This window comes from Acanthaster planci, linkage group LG14, assembly GCF_054643075.1.
Source record: "Acanthaster planci isolate LZ-2023a linkage group LG14, COTS_SCS, whole genome shotgun sequence".
NCBI lineage: Eukaryota > Metazoa > Echinodermata > Asteroidea > Valvatida > Acanthasteridae > Acanthaster > Acanthaster planci.
In genome coordinates this window covers 11,199,282-11,219,377 of record NC_141790.1, presented here as the reverse complement: position 1 = coordinate 11,219,377, position 20,096 = coordinate 11,199,282, and the positions used below count along the sequence as shown (strand labels likewise).

Genomic DNA, 20,096 nt, shown 5'->3' with positions numbered 1-20,096 from the left:
AAAAGATAAGGAAGGGAAGTTGACAGAAACGAAATTCAGTTTACACTACTTCTACATCAGGACCCAAACTGATCACTGAGAGCTGTCAGGTAGTGAGATGATTTATACTCGATGAGATACTTTGAGAGTGAAAGCTTAGATTTGAGTCGTGTCGGAAATGAAATCTTTTTCCATCCATGTTATTTTGCACCATCCCCCCTTCTTGAAGTCGTCAGATGCCACTAAACAGCATACGTTCAGTAACGTGCCAGAGCTCATTCAGAGCTACAGCATCACCAACAATGGTCTGTGCTGCCCACTACGCTACCCCACCGAGGCACCAAAAGTTGAAACGGAAGAGGAGCAAGACTCGGGTATGGATGGGTTGAACCCAACACAGGCTCCATGTCCCAAGTCAGTTGGCTGTGGCTGGAGAAATACCTGAAGCCACTGTCTTGTGGCTTCCATAGGCATGCATGTTTTCTCCAGCCACAGCCAGATAAATTGGACATAGCCTGAAGATGAAAAATCTTTAAAATTGGGCCATTTTTCAAGCCTTGATTATGTCCCTATTAGGGGCCATGCCCTCCCTCACACTCTCCCCCCACCCCCCAAAAAAGGGAGCCAAAATGTGTTGTTTTCTAAATGATTAAAGGGAATTTTGTTGTTTATTCCAAAAGCATGTAAGCAGCCCCCAGAATGTTGCCTCAACCCCCAGAAAGGCCACAAAAGGTAACAGGAAAAGTTCTGCATTGTTTGGCCCCCTCCTCAAAATAAGTCTGGCCCCTCAAAAAAATATGGTTTTGGATGCAACTTTTTACCTAGCCCCAATTCACATGGGGGCATCAGGACCCTTTGTTGATAATCATTGCTGACATAAATGCCATAGGACTAGTAAAACATATAAGCTCTAAGAGTCTGTAATTTCACCCTCTGCATTTGGCTTAAAGGTCTGATTCAAAAAGTTGTTTTTTACAAACTACTCTCTTGCGAAAATTGTTTCGGTGAAGATGACGAGCCCACAGAGGAGGAAGAATCGGACTCGTTCTCGATGGCCTCGCCTACTGACATTGCCCTGCACACGCTGCGGTCCCGCCTGGAGTATCTGGACCAGACGGCCCTGGACGGCCAGTTCTTGGAGAAGCTGCGGGATTACATGAGCTCCAAGGCTAAGCAGGACTACGAGGACGTCAAGGCGGGGGCCACCACAGCCGGTCACCTGCGACAGCTGGTCCTGTCGTCAGCAAGGGAACTGACAAAGTAGGCGTTTTGGGATATTAGGTGGGGAATAAGTGTAGAAATGACCAGGATGGTGTCATTGATGAGAATGACAGTGACAGCGTGTCATAGGGAATGAACAAGATTGCATTGTTAACAGGTTGACCGTAACAGTTTTGGTGACAGTGGCATCCATCGTTGAAAGCCATGAAAAGATGGTCATGTTGTTCAGGCATTTCATTTCAGGTTATCCACTGAAAGAAAACCCTTGATCCATTCCCACCCGACAAGTTGAAACGATTACCCTCCTGTGCTTCCAACATAAAAACCCACCTGCCAACTTCGTTGCTAAGGAGATTTCCCAATCAGTGCTTCATTTCCCGAAGCAATTTCCCCTTCAGGTTCGGTTCCAAAGTTGTCCCCTGTCACCTCCCTTTAGGTTCCTGTTGCCCTTGGCCTTGCCTCTTACCCCCAAAGGAATGCGCAGCAGGATGGGCAGTAATTAGCGTGTTGGTTCTTCAATGCTGATTTTATTTTTGGCCGTCAGTGAAAAGCAAAAAGGACAGATACACTTTTAAGCCAGGGCAGTATACCAGTAGCCGGAGCATTTTTTGCATGCCGATAAAACAACTTTGTACGTGTAACGTAAAAAACATTTTGTAAAATGTAATTACTGTCCCCTTATATCTCTCACATTTCACATTAATTTTTGGCAGTGTATTCTAGATTCCCAAAGCCCCAACCCTTTGCATGGGATTTATGCCCCCAAACTTATGTATGAGGCATGTTTCATTTGGTTCTCTTCCCGGGGACATAAACGAAATGACAAAAGTTTGTCCATCTCCTCCATTTATTACCCTGTAGAATGTCTGTCTTCTATTAAGATCAAACCATTTCAAATTGAACAACACCTTTGAAAGTTGTCAAGTTATCTGATACTTTTTCCCAACAAGTGCCTGGATCTCATTTGTTCCTGATTATCCTTGTCAGTTTTCTGTCTTTTTTGTCACATCTGCAGGCAACTGGATTTGTTCTTAGCCAAAATGAAAGCATTACAGCAACTCTTTGAACTGTCATCAGTCCCAAGCAAGACAAGCTCAGCCAACGAGGTAAAACAAACTTGCCTTTTAATATCCACAACATTCTGGTGAAAAAAATTACATCTACATTGTAAGTTTAATTTATCTAAGTAATTTTGTTACCAGCTTTTGAAACGCTTATCCTGTGTTGTCAGTGGCTTTAATGGAAGCTCTAATATAAAAATTCTTGAATTGAAGAGGTATTTCAGCTATCCGGCTCTAGATAATGCCAAGAAATCACTTCCTCATGGGACAGAGAAAGCTTGAATAAGTGGTAACACTGGTTGATCGTGGTACTGGATGTGCAGTGTGTCCTGACTGTATACATGGAATCTTCTTGACATGCACTCCAACTCGATTTCTACCATGCCTTGAAAACAACTTGCCCAAAAAGTTCACTGCCGTTTGGCCGCAGCCCTAATAGAAGCTCTGACGCAATTGGCCGGTTCGTCCAGTTAACCCCTCAGTTGCGCTTTTGCTGCATGCGTGAAAGCCAGCAAGTCAAAACGTTGAGGTTGAAATTGTACTGTAAGCTTCGCTTGCCACATCTGATTCACCTCACACTGCATGTGACGTGATACTTTGGGTTTTTGTTTTTTTTTCATAGCATGCCGGACCTACAATGTCACAGAGGTCACTCTGGTCATTTGGTCATTTTTGTAGTTGTAGCCACTCCGGCCAGCTGCACCTCAACATATTTTGTTTTTCTGATGAATGTGACTTCGTCACCAGTAGTGAAATAATGCGTATCATATTCAGCATGACTTCTATAAGTAGATAATCTCTCCTTCAGGCTGTGTGTGGGTAGATTTTCTGTATCCTTGGCTGTGCGTTGTGATTATTTCCACTTAAGCTGCTACACAAATTGAAAGAGTGGTCTCAAAAGCTTGATTAATTTGGCCAAACTGAAGTTACAGCGGACATAAACAAGACTCAACACTAACTCGGTGCAGACCTACTCTGAATTCCTGAATGAAGTTGTGCCTTTTCACCTGCCCGATACTAAAAAAAAATTAAAAGAGCAACTGCATCATTGTGGAGATGGAGATCTAATCCTACTCAAGACGGTAGAGAGTCTCTTAAACTGTGTACGGAGATACTACCTGCTCAGAGGCCACTTCAGATTACTGGGCTGTCCACAAATGTTACCTACCTGTACCACCAATGGACCTTTCCCATGAAATATGCAAATTGGAGGGGTGCATGCGTGCTACTACCACTGGTTGGCAAGCGCTGCCGTCAACGCTGTCGGTAGCGTAGGCGAGCTGCTAGTAACCATAACCTGGAGCGTTGACGGTCAATCAAAAACCATATTACAGCATTTGCCCAATACTTGAGCACACTTTCCTTGAAACTAATTGAGTTTTCAGTGTCCTGAGGTTGGAAAGTAACAGTTCCTTGTCTTTAAGTTTGGCACTCATGTCAAACTATACTAGCACAGAAACGGCGATAGTGACGCTCGCATGGAGATTTGTATTGTTAAGTCAAAGATTTAAGCAACTTTGCCAACCCGTGTTAGTAATACGCATGCGCCTGCCTTATTTGCATATTTCATGGGAAAGGTCCGTTGACCAAAATGCATCTACTGCCACAGTTAACAGCAAGGGAAAAATAAAATATGTTCAGATACAGCCAAGTTCCTCCATAAACATTGTAATTTTCAAAATTCCTTATTTAACGCTGACAGTGTACATGTAGCAGTCCTTGCATGAATATCCTGTACCAACAGCCATGTTCACCAAACCTCCAACCAACCTGCATGTCTTTTTGATTGTTTACTATTCTACGCCCAGGAAGTGGGAAAGACCCACCATGACACACTCATTCCCGCTTGTAGCCGGCACTTGCCAGATTTGACCAGTTGGCCTTTTTAACAAGAATCTTAATAACACCTAGCCTTAATATCCTTGTGTTTCGTACCCTACTGAATCAAGACGGGAAATGATTTGAAGCAACTCTTCAGCCGGCTAGGAGAATGCCAGGCCAGGGTTACTTCCCTTGAAAACAAGGTGAGATACCTGTGACCCTTGACTTCAGCGTTAACTCTTGACCCTTGAGTGCTGACCAGTACTTTAAAATTAACCTTTAAAATGACCCATGACATTGTTCTGACATAGAAAATGCATGTACATGTACATCTAATAAAGAGCTTTGGAGCTTAAACCTTCAAACAAAACAGAATGACAGAAGTGTCCAGTTATTTGTCCAGTTTGCTGCTTCTTTCCATTTCTAACTTTTCACTTCATCGTCGAAGTTTGGCACTACACAGCAAGCAGTGTGTGTTTTTTTCTAAAACAAAAGCTCAACGCTGCCCATTCAGCAAGTCATTCCACAAGTTACAGAAGTCATTTCGTAAATTTTGTCAAGGCTGCGAAATACTAAAGATGCACATTTTCTCAAAACGTGCATCTGCACCTACACCGCAATATCATAGTCTTGCCAATTTTTTTTCCTAAGGAGCAGTTGTCTTATGAAATGTTACCTTTATGGCCAGGAAAAAAAACAGACTTCAAGAATTTCAATGCTGCCTACAGCTGTTGAGCTTTAAAATGTCCATAGGTAGCCAAAGCTTGCAGAGATATCTTCCTTGCTTGGTGGAAGGTTTTTCTTCAAAATATACACATACATTTGCGTCATTATTTCTTAAAGAGGGGCATATGTTAATGTCATGTCTAGTTGTAGCATTTATTTGTTGATGTTTTGGTACTATCATTGCATGAGATCTTTTTAATTCTTTTATCAACAATTCATTTGCTTTTTGTGCTGATGCTTTGCCGTACTTTACTAGGCCCCGATGGGCAAAAGATTTAACTGGTGTGAAAAGACAGAGGTCTTTTCAGTTTTATACAAATTGTGAAATCTTCAAGGTAATTTGTTAAAATTCAAAACAAGGAGATGCTATTTTCCCATTATTGCTTCTTGAAGTATCGGTTGTGAAACACCTGTTTTCAATTTTGTTTTTTGTCCCATCTTCCAACTAAACCAAACCAGGCCGTGGCAACTTACCTGGAGCTCAGCAAGGGAGAGGTTCGAATCCCTGTCACCCCTGCCAAGCCACAGCAAGCTTCAACAGAGGCTCCTGAAAAGGAGCCGGAACTCCCCGAAATGGAGCCGGACCCCTTGATCGGGGGTGCTGACAACACCTACACAGGGGGCTTGACCACGAGCGATGGGATATCTGGGGGGGACACCCTCAAGGTGCACACCCTCCCCAATCTGACTATGTCGGTCACGCCCTTTGAGGTGAGTCCACTTTCCTTGTAGAATAACCCGAAAAAAATTGTTTTACATTGATGAAATTCTTTGTTATCTAGAGTACGTGTACCTAGATTTAATGAATGAGACTCACATGGCAGAATTGAAAATTATGGATTTTTAAACACGACGTAAAGTTTATAAATTGAGTGCTGAAATTTTTCCAATGTGGTGGTGTTGCCTGGGAATGACATAACAAGGTCTTCCAAAAGTTGACACTTGTTTGGAAAAAAAGTATTTGGTTGCCTATTCATGTTGTTAAAAACAACATTTTTGCATTATTCATAAGATGTATTATTCATGAAGAGACTTTTGAATATATGTACAGTGTATATCTTTGGTATTGTATGCACATCTTAATCTTCACAAAAAAGCAATGCTTGTCGAGTAGCGATCCCCATAGTCAACAGTAAACAATTTATGTATACTCAGGAATTAACACACAAACGCAGAACATTAGTAAGAGTATGGGAATGACATGATTAGAACCCACCCTGCAGATGCAACCCTGTGAAAAAGAAACACTTAATTACTTTGCAAATAACTGTCCAACATCGTATTTTTGTATTTACGCATAAAGAGCGAAAGACTAGAGATATTTTCGAGAGGAGAATCCACCGAGTTCCACAAGTGTATCTTTATGCTAAAAAGTGCTGGATACTACAGTTAAGTACAATTGGTGATTTGTAGCTCCGTGTGTGGTCACAGTTTAATAACGGAGTTTAACTCATTTGTTCTCTTAGGTCAAAGTTGAAGGTCTGACCGTGGGTGCCCTGAAGAACACTAAAGTCAAACTGACTGTTGACGTTGCCCATGGTACCCTGTCCATCCTGAAGCATTTTGGGAAAGACATGAAAGAAGAGATGACATCTTACACACATGACAAAAGTAAGTTGACCTCTGCCCCCTGTCAACCTGATTAAGTAGGCTCAAGTTAGTCTCTTTAGTTCGAGAGCTTGTCAGGTAATAGTTGCAGATTCGCTCAGATTCAACTCAAACCTACAACTTCCCGTTTAACTGTGGCAGATCGACGTTTAACCTCTTAACCACCAACCACTGAGCTTACCTGGGTCAGGCTTGAATGTTCTCATAAAGCAACAGATATCCATCATCCTCTTGAACTCCAGAAATTTGAAAATTTTGATTGCTGGACTTTTTCCGAAATTTGTTGGAACTGTCTCTCTCTTTTTTTCAGTCGTGCAGCTCATCAAATCAAGAGGCACAAACACAAAACTCCAAATCCGATTTTCCAACGGCAAGAAGAAAGAGTACAGTTTTGAGGATGCCAAGGTTTGTTGATGACATTTCTATGTAAGTTGGATATCTCTCAATGAACCGAGAAATGAAGCCATCTTCTGGAATTTGATAAACTGATGGTCTTGGTATGGTAGACATATCTGATAATAAGTGAGCACTTTATGGTTAATTCACCATTTTAACTCAGGTTTCAAGGCAAAACAAGTACTAACCATTATTGGGACTTGTTCTTGATGGAAAAGAATCTCCAGTGTCGATTACAAAAGTTTGTCTTGGTTGTTTCATGTGGACAGAAGAGAGAGACATTTTGCCAGCTTATCCAGTACATGAAGATGAGCCATTCCTACAGCAAGGAGGTGGACCAGATCTCGGTCTTTATCGGCACGTGGAACATGGGTGTGTTTTCCCTCTTCTCCAGAGCCAGATTTTTCCCTGGAAATGCTCAACCACAAAATTGGCAATGTCCAGTTAGTGGCTCTCTGGATTTAACTTAATCTGTTTTAAATTGTTTTAATTCATTTTTATTTTTTTTTTCTAAGCGTTATCAGGGCCCTTAATGATAACAGGTTTTTTTTTAACTGACAAGGCTACCTTTTTGAAATAAAACAGAGTTTATTGTATGGGAAATGTTAGTTTCCAGCCGTAGCCAAGTCATTTAGCTGTTGCGTTCTTTTTTACAGGTGCGGCCATGCCACCTACTAATATCACCTCCTGGCTGACGTGCCAAGGACAGGGGAAGACGCGAGACCCAAGCATGGCGGCTATGCCCCATGACATCTATGTCATCGGCACACAGGAATTCAAGAGCGCCGCCATCAACGACAAGGATTGGATCAGCCGGGTCAAGATGGAAATTGGCCAGCTGAACGGGCTGAACAAGAAGGAATACGTCACAGTAAGAGAAACAAGTCGTGGCTGGGGAGTGATGTGGTTGGTTGGCTGATGGGTTGGGTTGGGGTGGGTCGGGGTTGGGTCGGGTTGGGGTGGGTGATACAGTCAAACTTTGTGGACCCTTCTGTATCCTCTGAAGATGAACTGAGGGGTGTATTGTTACTACCCCTGCTCGCCATGCCAGTAAAGAGTTACTTATCAGTGCATGTGGATTGTGCTTATTTTATGTAAGTGGCAAATATGAAGAGGGCTCATTAGGTCCTAGTTGTTTCCACCTGTATTGATGTGACTTGTCTGTGGCATTGCAGGCAGCCACTGCATCCCTCTGGGGCTTGAGGCTGGCCGTCCTGGTCAACAAAGACCACGAGCATCAGATCAGCCACGTCAGGGATTCTTTTGTCAGAACTGGCATCGCCAACACTCTGGGTGAGCTTGTAACACACCTGAGGCCAGACTTGCTTTGGGAGCTCATGTTGGCTTTTCACCCTGTGCATATTGTTAGGGCTTCATGTGGCAAAAGAAAAACCACACTGAACTTTTAAAGTGTAAGATGAGGGTACTCACTGTCTATTGTTATGTCTTGTTCCCATGCTCGTCCATATCAGTCCGGCATGCTTACTGACTTGCAGTACACTGAGCGATAAGGCAACAGCGCCCTCAATAGTTTACACACCGAGCCGATAGGAATTGGCATTTGCCATCACACTCCAACAAAGTGCGATTTGGTGTTTTGTTGTTTTAAATGAATATATCATTGTTTTGGGGAGTTTTTGTTTTGGTTCGTTGTTCTGTCAAGGCAACAAGGGAGCCGTGGGTGTATCTTTACTCTTCAGCGGTACTTCATTTTGTTTCATCAATGCACATCTTACCTCAGGAACCGAAAAATGCACGAGGTCAGTCTCAGTCTTCTGTCCTTCTGGTTGCCTGGTAACCAATCTGTATTCAAGCAATTTGTCTAACAGCTACGCTAGTGTATTGCACATGTACAATGTAAAGCTACAGTCTATGGCATTTCCTTTGTTTGCTTACGATAGGATGTAACAATGTTTATCTGAGCAACTTTACAAACATACATCCAGATGAAATATTCGAAACATTAATTCTGAATTTTTTGGTCTTTTTTTTTTTTTTTTGAAGTTCAAGATCTAAAGTTTTGCATCAAAGGTTTATTGGGCGTTATCAACTTCGTTCATGCATTGTACTGGGCTTATTTTAACGGCCAAAAATCGGCGCTTACCATAGCAGAAAATACTGTGCTTATGGGCAAACGTATTTCATGGGTTAGCAGGGAATTTTGGCTTGTGCGCATGCATACATCCCGTAACTAAGGATTCTGTGCTTAAAGGGTTAGCGCAGAGTTTCTCTGCTTGCGCGGTTAGCGCAGAATGGAGATTGTAAGTACAGAATTCTGCGGTAAGCAGCGCCATGAAATTGGGCCCAGATGCTTTCTTCTGACACTTTTGCAGGCGTAACAATAACTACCATGACATCATCCGTGGCCTGTCACTAAGCTCCAAGGGAATGAGTCTCTTTGATCTGACCAATCAATTCCACCATATCTTTTTCCTCGGCGACCTCAACTATCGGATCGAGTGGAATGTACCGGTAAGCTTGAAACAGAGATGTCACTGAAAGTACTCGAAAGAAAAATTGACGGGCAATTACATTCCAGGTTTGTTGTCCTGAAATATGAATGATCGGCACCATGGGTTAGTTGGTTGTCTGGATGGCAGCCATCTTGGAGAGGCAAGAGCTGTCTGTATTTTGCTTCACTGAATAGAAACGGTACCTTCAAGATGGCCACAGTATTCAAAAGGTCTGTTCAGATGCAAAACTGATGCAAGTATGAAGCTTTATAACAGAACAAAAATTGTGATATGCTTCCTGGGCACTTCATTTGATTCCATATTTTGCAAATTTACAGGAGATCCTGCGAAACATCGCTTACATGAACTACGCCGACCTGTTCAAGCACGAGCAGTTGAAGCGAGAAAAAGACAAGGGCAATATCTTTGTAGATTTCAGTAAGTGCAGTGTCCTTTTTGCTGATTCTTTTAACATCTGAACTCTCCTCCCATGAGTTTCTAAAAAGAAGTTTACCAGAAATTTCCTCCTAACAATGGTGGAGTTTCAGCCCCCTTTTGGGGTCCAGATTTTCACCCTTTGTCAACAAATGTTGCATAATATCTGTACTTTGTTGATAACTTGCCGCACCTTATCAACACAATTATGTATTCACAGGCTTCAAAAAGATTCACGATCCACAGAATAAAATTTCAATTTAAAGCATACTGACCAGAGAAGTGCAGATTGCATCTCAAACTCAGATTCTTGCCAACGATTGTAGTTTTGTTTCATGTTCAGGTGAGGAAGATATCTCTTTCCCTCCAACTTACCGGTACAAGCTGGGCGACCGAACGTCCTACGACTACAAGAAAATCAAGAAAACCATGGTAAGAATATTCATGATTGACCTTGGACAGCTTCATGTAACAAACCTTTCTTAGATCTTTCTGATGACTACCTTTCTTATCCAATCGCATTCCACCCCTTAAGGACGGCTTAAGGATGACTTGATTAACAATCTGCATTCCTCAATCTACATGTAACAGGTGCGTATCAATGAGCCATCATGGTGCGACAGGGTCATTTGGAGGTCTTACCCGGGCACCCACATCGTCAACACAACCTATGGTGAGATTGGCCCCCTTGTCGTTTGCAATTTTGGCATGGAGCATAACCAGATCCTCCGAAATTCCCAACATTTTTTGAAATGGATGGAACTATCTTTTTCTGTAAACCTTGGATTGAAGTTTTGGGTTCTATCATACTTGTTTCAGGCTGTACCACTGACATCACAACCAGCGACCACTCGCCTGTGTTTGCTACTTTTGATGTTGGAATAGCTGCTACCACAGTTATCCCTAAAGGTGAATTTGAACATCAATTTGGAAAATCAAATAATAATCATAGTCCGTCTTTGCCCAACAGAGGAGCACTGTATTCTTCCTTCCCGTTTACCTATGGACATCTTCTTCACTGGGTAAAATGTCAACCATAGACCAACACTAATCCATGATTTTGCCAATTTTAAGTAAACTTGAACTTGTTAACTCCACATAAAACTTGGTTCATTGCCAACTTGGCAGGTTGCCAACCTGGCCAGGTGCCAACTTGATCAAGTGCCAACTTTAACTGCTGGCAACTTGGCTGAGTGCCAATCGGGCCAGGTGCCAACTTGGTCAGGTACCAGCTTTGTTTGATGCCAATTTGGCCTGGTTCCAGCTCGGTCCAACTGCAACCTTGTCCAAGGCCAACTGTCTGAAGTCAGACATTGTCTGAACTTTGAATGCTGGGAATTATCAGAAATGATAAAAAAAGAAATTGATTGAGTTCAACAGAACGCAAGGAACAATGTTGCAGCAAAAAATTCCTCTTTCGCAAAAACATTTTCTTGTCTCTGGTGCTCACACTGACTGGTCGGTTTTCTTTGGATTATTCTAATGTTGTTTCTTTTGACCCTTCAACCAATCATTTAGCAGAGAGTAGACAGGGGGGGCTCACGCAGGAGGGTGAGAATAGTAAGCATGTGTGCATTGCATGATGGGGAATGTTCATTACATAATAGAACATATAACTGCCATTACATTTTTGAGAATATGTACTGCATGATGGTATATGCTACCAGTGCATTGTGGGAATACTTCACTGCATGCTGGGATGTATATCCTGCTTTTTGGGTTTTTTTTTTTCACAGCAAGAAAGATCGGTTGTGACTGACTTGGACAGACAGTAATATCATACACGTTTGAGTGGACTGAGATTAAAGCTATCATGTATGAGCTGAAATGATTTCTAAAGCATTTGTGATTTGGTACAACCAAGGAACTTTTTCCAGGGATTTTGCATCACCTGTTTTTGTGTGTGTCGAAGACCGAAGCACAAGGGTTTACATCTTAAGGAAAAGTCAAATCATTATTTTTAGAAAACTTTGAGAGAATTGACTGTTTAATTTCTTAGTTTTCTCTTAAGATTTTGTGACAAAGTGTTGCTATGTGTATATCATTTTTAGGTGGTTCTGCGCAGAACGCTGAGATCGTGTTCACCTCAGCAGAAGCGATCATCACAACCAGCATGTGTGGCATGTTTTATTTGGAATTCATCTCCAGTTGTCTGGAAGGTAGCTCCATCAATTGCCTTCTTTTGACTCCAGAGCATTCCAACTTTGAACTGTTTCCTCGAATTGAAAATGTAATAGTTTAACCAGTGTTCGTGCAGTGTCATTGACTGACTTCCCCACCATTTTTTGCCACAGTTTTTAGTGAATGAAATTTCTGCAAAGATACTTTTTGCAAAGGTGATGTCCTCCTGAAGCTATCTTCAATAAAACAAACACAAATCCAATTCAAATACAGAGAACACAGCGACAAGACAGAGCGTCTTGTAGGTCCAGGACAGTGACTATTTCTTGTTAACGAGAGGCAGGGTCAAGGTGTAGAGAAGCTTTCCCACTCCGTGCATTAAGAGTCCCTCTGCCTCTGTCATCTGATTGGCTGTTGATATTGTCAGAGCTCATGTCTGAAGTTCCATTTCCTAACGATTTGTTGCTTCTCCAAAAAGCCGGATCTGGAAAGAGTGAGATGAACAGGACTTGCACACAAGAGCAGATGGGGTCCAAAATGGCCTGCATCAAGCCATCGTGGTCATCTGAAGAACTACCAAAGGTATAACCCCCCCCCAAAAAAGGAATTGCTGTGTAGGGCTTATCTCTCCAATAGTTATATCAACAGCAAGCACAAATTACCTGTCGTAGCCCGTGTACAAGCTCCATGCACTCAGCTCATGAGGTAAAATCGACCAGTCTTGGGCAGGTTTCTAAGCCGTTTTCCTCCATGCCAGCGCAAGAAAGGGTTCTGTTTCTGTGTTGCATTACTCGTGGGCTGTGAGTGAAGCTACTTATCATGCATCTCTTTTCCAGTTGACGCCCATCCTGTCAGACTTTGATTATCTGGAGGAGCAGCACATTCTGATGGCCATCAAGTCCAGCGACAGTGAAGAGTCCTACGGTATGGCATACACGACTTTGCATTCCTACAAAGGATGCATGTACCAACTGTCACCCTCTGGGTGTGCTTAACCCTGAATAGCCCCTCAAATGCACTGAAATCTAAGTTGTAAAAAGCCATTGAAAAGTCATGGAAATTAGGAATATCATGCAAGTTTTTCCGTCAGGCCGCTTTTGGTGTGACAACAGACAAAAACAAGCGTGTCCGGTTTTTAAGTGTGACGTCACTTCAGTTTAACCCCTTGATGACGGGAAATTCTTCCTGAAAGCCGACTCCAAGAATTCCAGCCTCGCTTGGCCACGAAGGCCACCTGCCAAACTGCAAATTCTCGGTTTGTGGCCCAGTGTGCTTTGCACACTTTAAATTACATGGTGAAAAGGCTAATTGTTCGGTGGCATGCGGCTCTACTCAAGCTTCCACATTCCCGTTGCCTCTTTTCAAAGTGGGGACTATTGTGAAGCTGGTGATTATAATGCAAAATCGGTCTTTTCATTTCTGGGCTACGCACAAAGACCAATTACCATATATACAAGAGCCAGGGTCTGCCTTCTTTCACCGTGTTCGCTCGAGCGTGGGCCAAGAATAATAGCTGAAAAGCGGGCTGAGGATCTCAATTTTTACAGCGGTTATAGCCGCTTCCCGGCGCGAAGGGATTAAACCACACCCGCAGCACATGCACTGCACATAGAGATAATTACATGCACTGATCGCTGTTTACTTGGAACCTGAAGTTAACATGCAACGTCAGCGATCATCAGCGATGAGAGCCCGCAAATCGTGGCGCGTCCGCCTTTGTGATGAAGTCACTTACGAACCGGAGATTCTTTCAGTTTATAATACCAAAATCTTTTATTAGTTAATTGATTTGTCATGTTTTATTCTTTGAAAATCCCAGGCTGAAAAGTCCCGGCGTTTGCTTTTCATATTTCCGGGGAACTCTGATTCACCTACCAGCTTTTTTAATGATGAGTGTAATCAATCATTTGTATAGGCGAGTTTGTGGTGTCCTTGAAAGACAAGATTAGTTCTACACCGGTGCCGTTCCATGCTGTACTTACCCACCAGGGGCACAGAACAGGAGAAATCAGGTCAGCTTGTAAACAAAACTCAAGTTGCTCTGATGTGTATTTGGTATGCATTCCTCGACCATTCAAGTTTGATTTGAATTTGCTGCCGTAATTTAGTCCCAGCCAAATTATGTACTTCTGTTTAATTCTCAGCGGTGCCTTGCATGTGAAAGCCAGAGATGAGAGTTTGTACGATGGCAGCCGCAAAACGAAAACCTATGGTAAGTAGAAAAAAAATCATCCTTTATTCACCAGACGAGCAATATTATAATAAAATGCTAATCTTTCAAGAAAGGTAATAAGTTCGGTTACTTGCCAAGGTATGTTTCGTCTTTCTTTTTTTCACAAACCACTTGTGTATGAACTAATTTCTGCGGAGCATTTTTCCGTTCTGTCAACATATATTTACTCGTATTCCCCAGAAATATATAAATTGTGTTGTCTTCTTTCAGAGTTGGTTTTGTTCGAAGACAAAGAAAAAGGAGACGGACTTCCTTCTGCTGCAGATGCAAAAGGTATTTATTCCTCGTCGATTCTTGTTCAAATTTCTCATTGTTGTGCCATTTGCCGTGCAGTTTTTAAAAGAAAAACATGATCTCGTGCAGAACAACTGATGAACTGAATCTGCTGTTGTTAGGGCTTGATTTTGGGTTGAAATATTGACCTGCAGTTTAATCTGTTTTGACCTTAAAATGTGGTGTGACTAAGGATTAGGAGAAGGAGGCAGATGACAATTGACCTTTCGAGGTATAGAACTGTATCATGGAGCAACCATCTTGCTTTTCTATCATTCAATGCAATGTAACCAAACTGAGGCTGGAAGGAAATATAGTCTACTCCCTTTCATCAGTGTAAGTTGCATTACTGTTGCCATTGGGTCCACAGGGAACAAGACAAACATGGCAACATCCTGATAACGGTCTGTAGTTGTAAGTCTTTACAACATCATGGCTAACAGGGAAAATGGAGCAGTGAATAAAGGATGGCAGAAATGATGATGACGAGAGTGTTAAAGATATTTTTGGTTTTTGTTCTCTCCCATGTGAAGGCAAAACCAAGAAAGCATCTGCGCCAAAGATTCCTGGCATAGAGAGCCCACCGACTGACATCACCGATGCTTTGCTGCATCCAGTCAACAGACGCCACCGGCAAAACGGTGAAAGCATGACCGTCAAAGCATCACCAGAGACAACTCCAATAGGGGTGAAAGGGGAGGATACTGATGGAGTCCCTCCCCCTCTTCCCCCACCCAGGAGAGGGGCAAGCCCAGTCACCCCCGATGTTATCCAATCCAACGAACTGACTACCAGGCAGCTCAAACCTCCCAAGCAGCTGTCTTTGGAGACCTCCCTGACCTCAGACATGAGCAAGCCGTCACTCCGAGCTTGTCTGTCCAACCCCGGCGACCGTGAGCCCTGGGACACGACCCTGATCCCAACCCGGGCCAAGTCCCCACTGGCGGGGTGTTGGGACAACCACCTGCCCCGGCTGGAGCGACCCCTACCCATACCCCCGCCACCGGAGATCCACGATAGCCCGCCCAGAGCGGACCCAGCCCTACGCAGCCCGCCTGCCCTCCAGGCCGTCACCAGAGGGATCCCCAAGAAGCCTGCAAGGAAACAGTCACCGGGGAAGGTGCGGCAGCTGCGGGCCCAGTTCGAGAAGTCGAACCACAACGAGGAAGGGTCGCCGGAGAATGCCAAGATATTCTTGGAGGAAGGCGGCAAACCCCCATTACCACAACGGATGGGAGAAGTGAGACCGTCAGAGGACATACTCATCGAGGGGTTGCCTCCGCCCCTACCCGCCAAATCCAAGACACCACCCAAGAGTCAGATGTCAGACATGGAGGTGACTAACAGTTCTTTTGAAAAAAAAAGTCAAAATGCCATACTTGTGCCATAATGCCATAATTTTCAATTGTAAATATAAAGTTTTCCTCAAAAAACGCTTACACATACATTGCTTTCGTTTATGATGTCTCATTTTCAAAGATTCTATTATTGATTCATATTATATATGTTTTGAGGAAGTACTTCCCAATCCTACCCTTTAGCTTGAAACATACAAATCCTGCCAGTTGTACCCAACTAGTTCTGATCATAGAAACCCCTAAAAGCCACACGTTTTACGCCCCTTTTTTTTTCAATTTCTCTAGGAATACGAGGTTTTAAGGCGGCCATCCACCATCATGGAGTGGCTGATGAATCTGGGGCTACCACAGTACGGCCACCAGCTGCTTAACAGTGGCTGGGACAGCGTAACTTACCTGGACGGCATCACCGACAGGGACTTGCTGGAATGCCAGATTGACAGCAAGGAGCACAGGCTGCGCATGCTGGACAGCATCAAAAACATGCCCATAGCAAAATGAGGCTGCATCTACCCCTCCGGCGAGCAGCTAGCCCCCCACCTGTCCCCCTCACCCCCACCCCATTGGCCAAAAAACAAAAGGATCAACTTAATATCTGTTCTTGTGCTGCGCCTCCCTGAACGGCACTTCCCCCACCCTCCCCTGTGCCCAAAGTTGGGGACACAGCTGCGCACCTGTCCCGAATTTCCTCACAGAGACCAGCCACATACGGCTGGATAGCTAAACCAGAGCACAATAACAGTGGATCGGAAGTAGCAGGTTTGGACCCTGCTCTGCTTAATTACAACGTGTTCTGTCAGGAACAGACAATATTGAGAATTCCAAATGGAAAGTGCAATCAGAAAGACGTGTTTTGAACCTCAGTCGCAATGTTGGGTAACCCAGTACTGGCGATTTTCTTGTGAATTGCTGAAATATAGAAAGAGAGAACATTATACCAAACATACCCGTCACTAACTGCAATTTCAAAGAATGACTTTTATTCAAGTCACAGTTATGTGTGCTGCCATTGCCCTCCCTCATTACAAAGCAATTTTTTTCTTCAAAATCTCTTCAAAATGAGCAAAACTAACAAAAAGCTGTTAATCCTTTTACCTAAACCTTGAGGGCGTGTCTGTTCTGAGTGCATTTCAACTGTGATTACATGTAGCGCACCGGCACACGTTTGTCTCGTAAAAATTAAAATGTTATCGGTAAAAACCAGTTACTAATTCTATATGCATGTACAAAGTGTCGTAATTGCAAATATTCCGACTACCTTTATAACAAAGTTGTAAACAAATAAGAAAACAAATTCTCTCTTTGTGGCATAATTGTTTAGACATGTTTACTCACGAGTACCATATGTCTGTAACTGTGAAAACATTACCAGTAGAGTCAAGGGTGTGAGTGGCCACTTACAATTAAAGCTGAAATGTAAGAAGTCCCCATACCTTTGCACACAACAAGTGCACACAAAAAAAACTGAAATTGAGGGTGAACAGCTCAACAGAAAAGCTGAATTTTCACCCCTTTATAAAGTACAGCATAAGCCACGTGGATGAGATACATGCACATAACTCAACAGGGAAAAAAGGACTACAGAAAACTATTGCATTTCCCCAAAACACAGTGTTGTATAAAAACATTTATGTATAAGACAATAGGCTTCCCACATACATTTGTACAGTATATGCAAATGTACATACATGTACATTCTAGCTGCAACTTCCAGATACATTGTGTAATAATGGAAAAGACAACTCTGGCATTTTCAACAAAAACCGTGAAAAACAAATGCTACCAATTTATACGTGTACGTGTAATAGTTACCCAAAACTCCCAGATGTGAACCGTCTTATTTTCTACCTGAAATCCGTTATTTTCTGTAAAACTGGGTTTCATTCCCCCCCCCTCGTTTTTCGGATGATGAGAAAACCATTACAATTATGCAATTGATATCAAGTCATCCACATGAAAGGCGGTTGCCCGTTACTTATGATGGGATTTAGAACAATGAGCAGAGGTACGTGTGATATGAACCTACATTTAAAGCATTCCCTCAAGTGTGAAATGGATAACATTGTTATTGGTTGTAACCTTTTACTGCAGTAAGTCAAGCAAGTTTTGCCAACAGTGGGATTTTTTATTCAAAACATATCGATTTCTACAAACCACGGTGTGGTGATAGTCAATAGTTGATCAGGCCTCTAACATGCATGTAAATACTTTTAAAAGCAATTCTACGGATGCCAGATCAGTTTTAAGAACAAAATTGCCATCGTAGCATTAACCAACAACTTATATTTTTCAGTGAGAGAGTATATTTGTGTAGGTCATTTTTTCCGCTTTTATTTTGTAATATTTTTTCTTGCTATACACAGAGATATTGTTTTGTTACACTTAGAAGTATTTTTGTAATGTACATTTTGTAAATGTTTGGTTCCTCATTTAGCGGGCTATAATATCATGCTGAATTACAGGAATGATAAACTGAATCATGTTACAAAAAATCAGTTTTGATTGTGCTCGTTATATTGGAATAGTATCAACAATTTTAGCCTGTATGATTTTTCAAAAACAATGTTCCTGATTCCTCCCAAATCCAACACTCTGTAGAACCCAAGTAGCACAAAACTGCGTGATTGTGCCCACTAACAGTGGCTTGGGCTCTGCTATGCCCAATCCCCCCAAGAACTGCAGAACCAGTGGCTGGACTTTGGCAGGCTTCCAGTCTCCCACTTGAGGATAAACCTGATATTTTCCCAAAAGACAGGACAGTAACATTAAGGTAAACATACATGTACGTTCTATCAACTAAAAGTTTTCTGCAAAGACTCCAAACTTTAAGTAAAATGCATTTCGGATAAGTGACAACATTATTAACAGTAAAATGAAGTCACAGAATTGTATTTTTGGAAAGCGCAAATTTTGAGTAGTATTTTTTGTAACTCATCCAATATCATGCCCTACTTTATTCTGCTTCATTCCACTTTACACTGCAGTGTTGACGTTTCTTTGACAGTCTTGGCGTTTACAATGTTGGTTACCATCTTTTGTTCCCTCTATGTAAGTGTGACCCCCCTCCCCGGCCTGAATGGTAGGGTCTATATCCTTCGTTGGATGGACCACCCCATGACTGGTACTGGTTAGGGGGTGGAGCGAACCTTCCTCTGTGACTATCATGAAAGTCAAATCTGGGCCTTTTGTGGGTAAAAGCAGCGTCCATGAGGGACGGTCTTTTGGTGGTCTGGTCCAAGTCCACTGCTTGCTGGGGCCCTTTGCGCCTCAACGATGCATTGACCCTTTTGTGCTCCTGCATGGTTGGGTAGAACTCGCCGTGGAAGAGATTCTTGCTGTCCATCGGCAGGGTGATGAAATCCTCAAAGGATTCCATCTCGTGGCGCTGGATCTGTGACATGCAGATGTTCCTCCGTGACACTGTGGCTCGTGCAACCACCCGGGCCGAGGCATCCGCAACCGACTCGATACACCCCTGGATCCCATCCAGCAGTGACATTACCTCTGCCTGCTGCTCACTCGGTGACCTTTCCAGCATGTTGCGCAGTGCGTTGGTCATGAATGCTCCGTGGGAAGTAGCCCGGAGGGCCATCCGGGCCGACTCGTCACACTTCTTGAAGCCATTCTCGCACGCCTGCAGCAGTGGGTTGCGGATGGCACTGCTCTTCTTGACAAACGGCCGCCGCCGAGGTGGCCCACCGTAGGATGACGACTCCCCCCTCATCACCTCCTTCTCAACCTGGATGCAATACTCCCGATCCACCGTCGAGGACTGGCAGTACCTCTTGAAATCCGTTTCGCTTATCCAGTACCGTTTGTCGTCCAACTTCCGGAATGGGGAGATCTGGCTGGACTCGCGCAACTCGGCGTTCACATCCTCCCATCTCTCCTTCACACACTCCGCTATAGGCATCATGGGCACCTGGTACATCAGTTTGGTGTTGCCCTCCCTGTGGTCGTTCTCCTCCAAGACCAGTCCCGGGTCACAGAACTGGGGAAGTTTCTTGATGAGCGCTGCCCACCTGGGATCGAATAGTTTCTCCAGCTCGGCTTTGTCAATGGCCCCCGAGACACCTTCCAGTTGCACACTTGCTTCCTCCTCTCTAGTACTCCTGTCATCTCCATCTTCGGCATCTTTCTCCTCTCTGACATCATTTTTTGCCTCTCCCAAACCAAGCTGCTCCTCCTTCACAGGTGCTACAATCTGTTCTTTAACTTTCTGAGGCTCTTCTTGAACCGGCTTCTCACTGCAGTCTTCCCTGTCGTCGACACCCTCCTGGGAAGCATCTTCCGTCGGACTCTCCTCAGTTCCATCCCGAAGATTCTCCACCATCTGGTCTGGCTGATTCTCAGGCACAGTCTCCGTTTCTTGCACGCTCCTCCGTCGCCGTCCTCTACGTGATCCTCTCAT

The 20,096-nt window shown here is 43.4% G+C and overlaps 2 protein-coding genes across 5 annotated transcripts in view; one reads left to right on the top strand and one right to left on the bottom strand.

The window, feature by feature from the left end:
- The window catches only part of LOC110981025 (phosphatidylinositol 3,4,5-trisphosphate 5-phosphatase 1-like), a 27,365-nt gene extending 10,464 nt beyond the window's left edge, over window positions 1-16,901 (top strand). For 3 of the 4 annotated variants that reach the window (XM_022238172.2, XM_022238171.2, XM_087146009.1), the window contains exons 4-27: window positions 209-353; window positions 990-1,239; window positions 2,216-2,306; window positions 4,211-4,285; window positions 5,268-5,519; window positions 6,275-6,419; window positions 6,727-6,821; window positions 7,082-7,184; window positions 7,469-7,683; window positions 7,988-8,105; window positions 8,476-8,572; window positions 9,146-9,284; window positions 9,604-9,703; window positions 10,044-10,132; window positions 10,292-10,373; window positions 10,520-10,609; window positions 11,752-11,859; window positions 12,300-12,403; window positions 12,658-12,745; window positions 13,737-13,833; window positions 13,966-14,033; window positions 14,265-14,327; window positions 14,861-15,663; window positions 15,971-16,901. In XM_022238172.2, the coding sequence (XP_022093864.2) occupies window positions 209-353; window positions 990-1,239; window positions 2,216-2,306; window positions 4,211-4,285; window positions 5,268-5,519; window positions 6,275-6,419; window positions 6,727-6,821; window positions 7,082-7,184; window positions 7,469-7,683; window positions 7,988-8,105; window positions 8,476-8,572; window positions 9,146-9,284; window positions 9,604-9,703; window positions 10,044-10,132; window positions 10,292-10,373; window positions 10,520-10,609; window positions 11,752-11,859; window positions 12,300-12,403; window positions 12,658-12,745; window positions 13,737-13,833; window positions 13,966-14,033; window positions 14,265-14,327; window positions 14,861-15,663; window positions 15,971-16,186 (3,633 nt within the window). In that variant the 3' untranslated portion in view covers window positions 16,187-16,901. The remainder of the gene's footprint in view (window positions 1-208; window positions 354-989; window positions 1,240-2,215; window positions 2,307-4,210; window positions 4,286-5,267; window positions 5,520-6,274; window positions 6,420-6,726; window positions 6,822-7,081; window positions 7,185-7,468; window positions 7,684-7,987; window positions 8,106-8,475; window positions 8,573-9,145; window positions 9,285-9,603; window positions 9,704-10,043; window positions 10,133-10,291; window positions 10,374-10,519; window positions 10,610-11,751; window positions 11,860-12,299; window positions 12,404-12,657; window positions 12,746-13,736; window positions 13,834-13,965; window positions 14,034-14,264; window positions 14,328-14,860; window positions 15,664-15,970) is intronic. The other variant, XM_087146010.1, reaches the window with a different exon arrangement.
- LOC147796850 (uncharacterized) lies at window positions 16,649-20,096 on the bottom strand. Its single transcript, XM_087146014.1, has one exon. The coding sequence runs from the start codon at window positions 20,094-20,096 to the stop codon at window positions 18,711-18,713; it is 1,386 nt and encodes a 461-aa protein (XP_087002140.1). The 3' UTR covers window positions 16,649-18,710.

Bases quoted from the DNA above. Each gene is read 5' to 3' on its own strand.
- LOC147796850 (XM_087146014.1), bottom strand. From the start codon at position 20,096: ATGAGAGGATCACGTAGAGGACGGCGACGGAGGAGCGTGCAAGAAACG.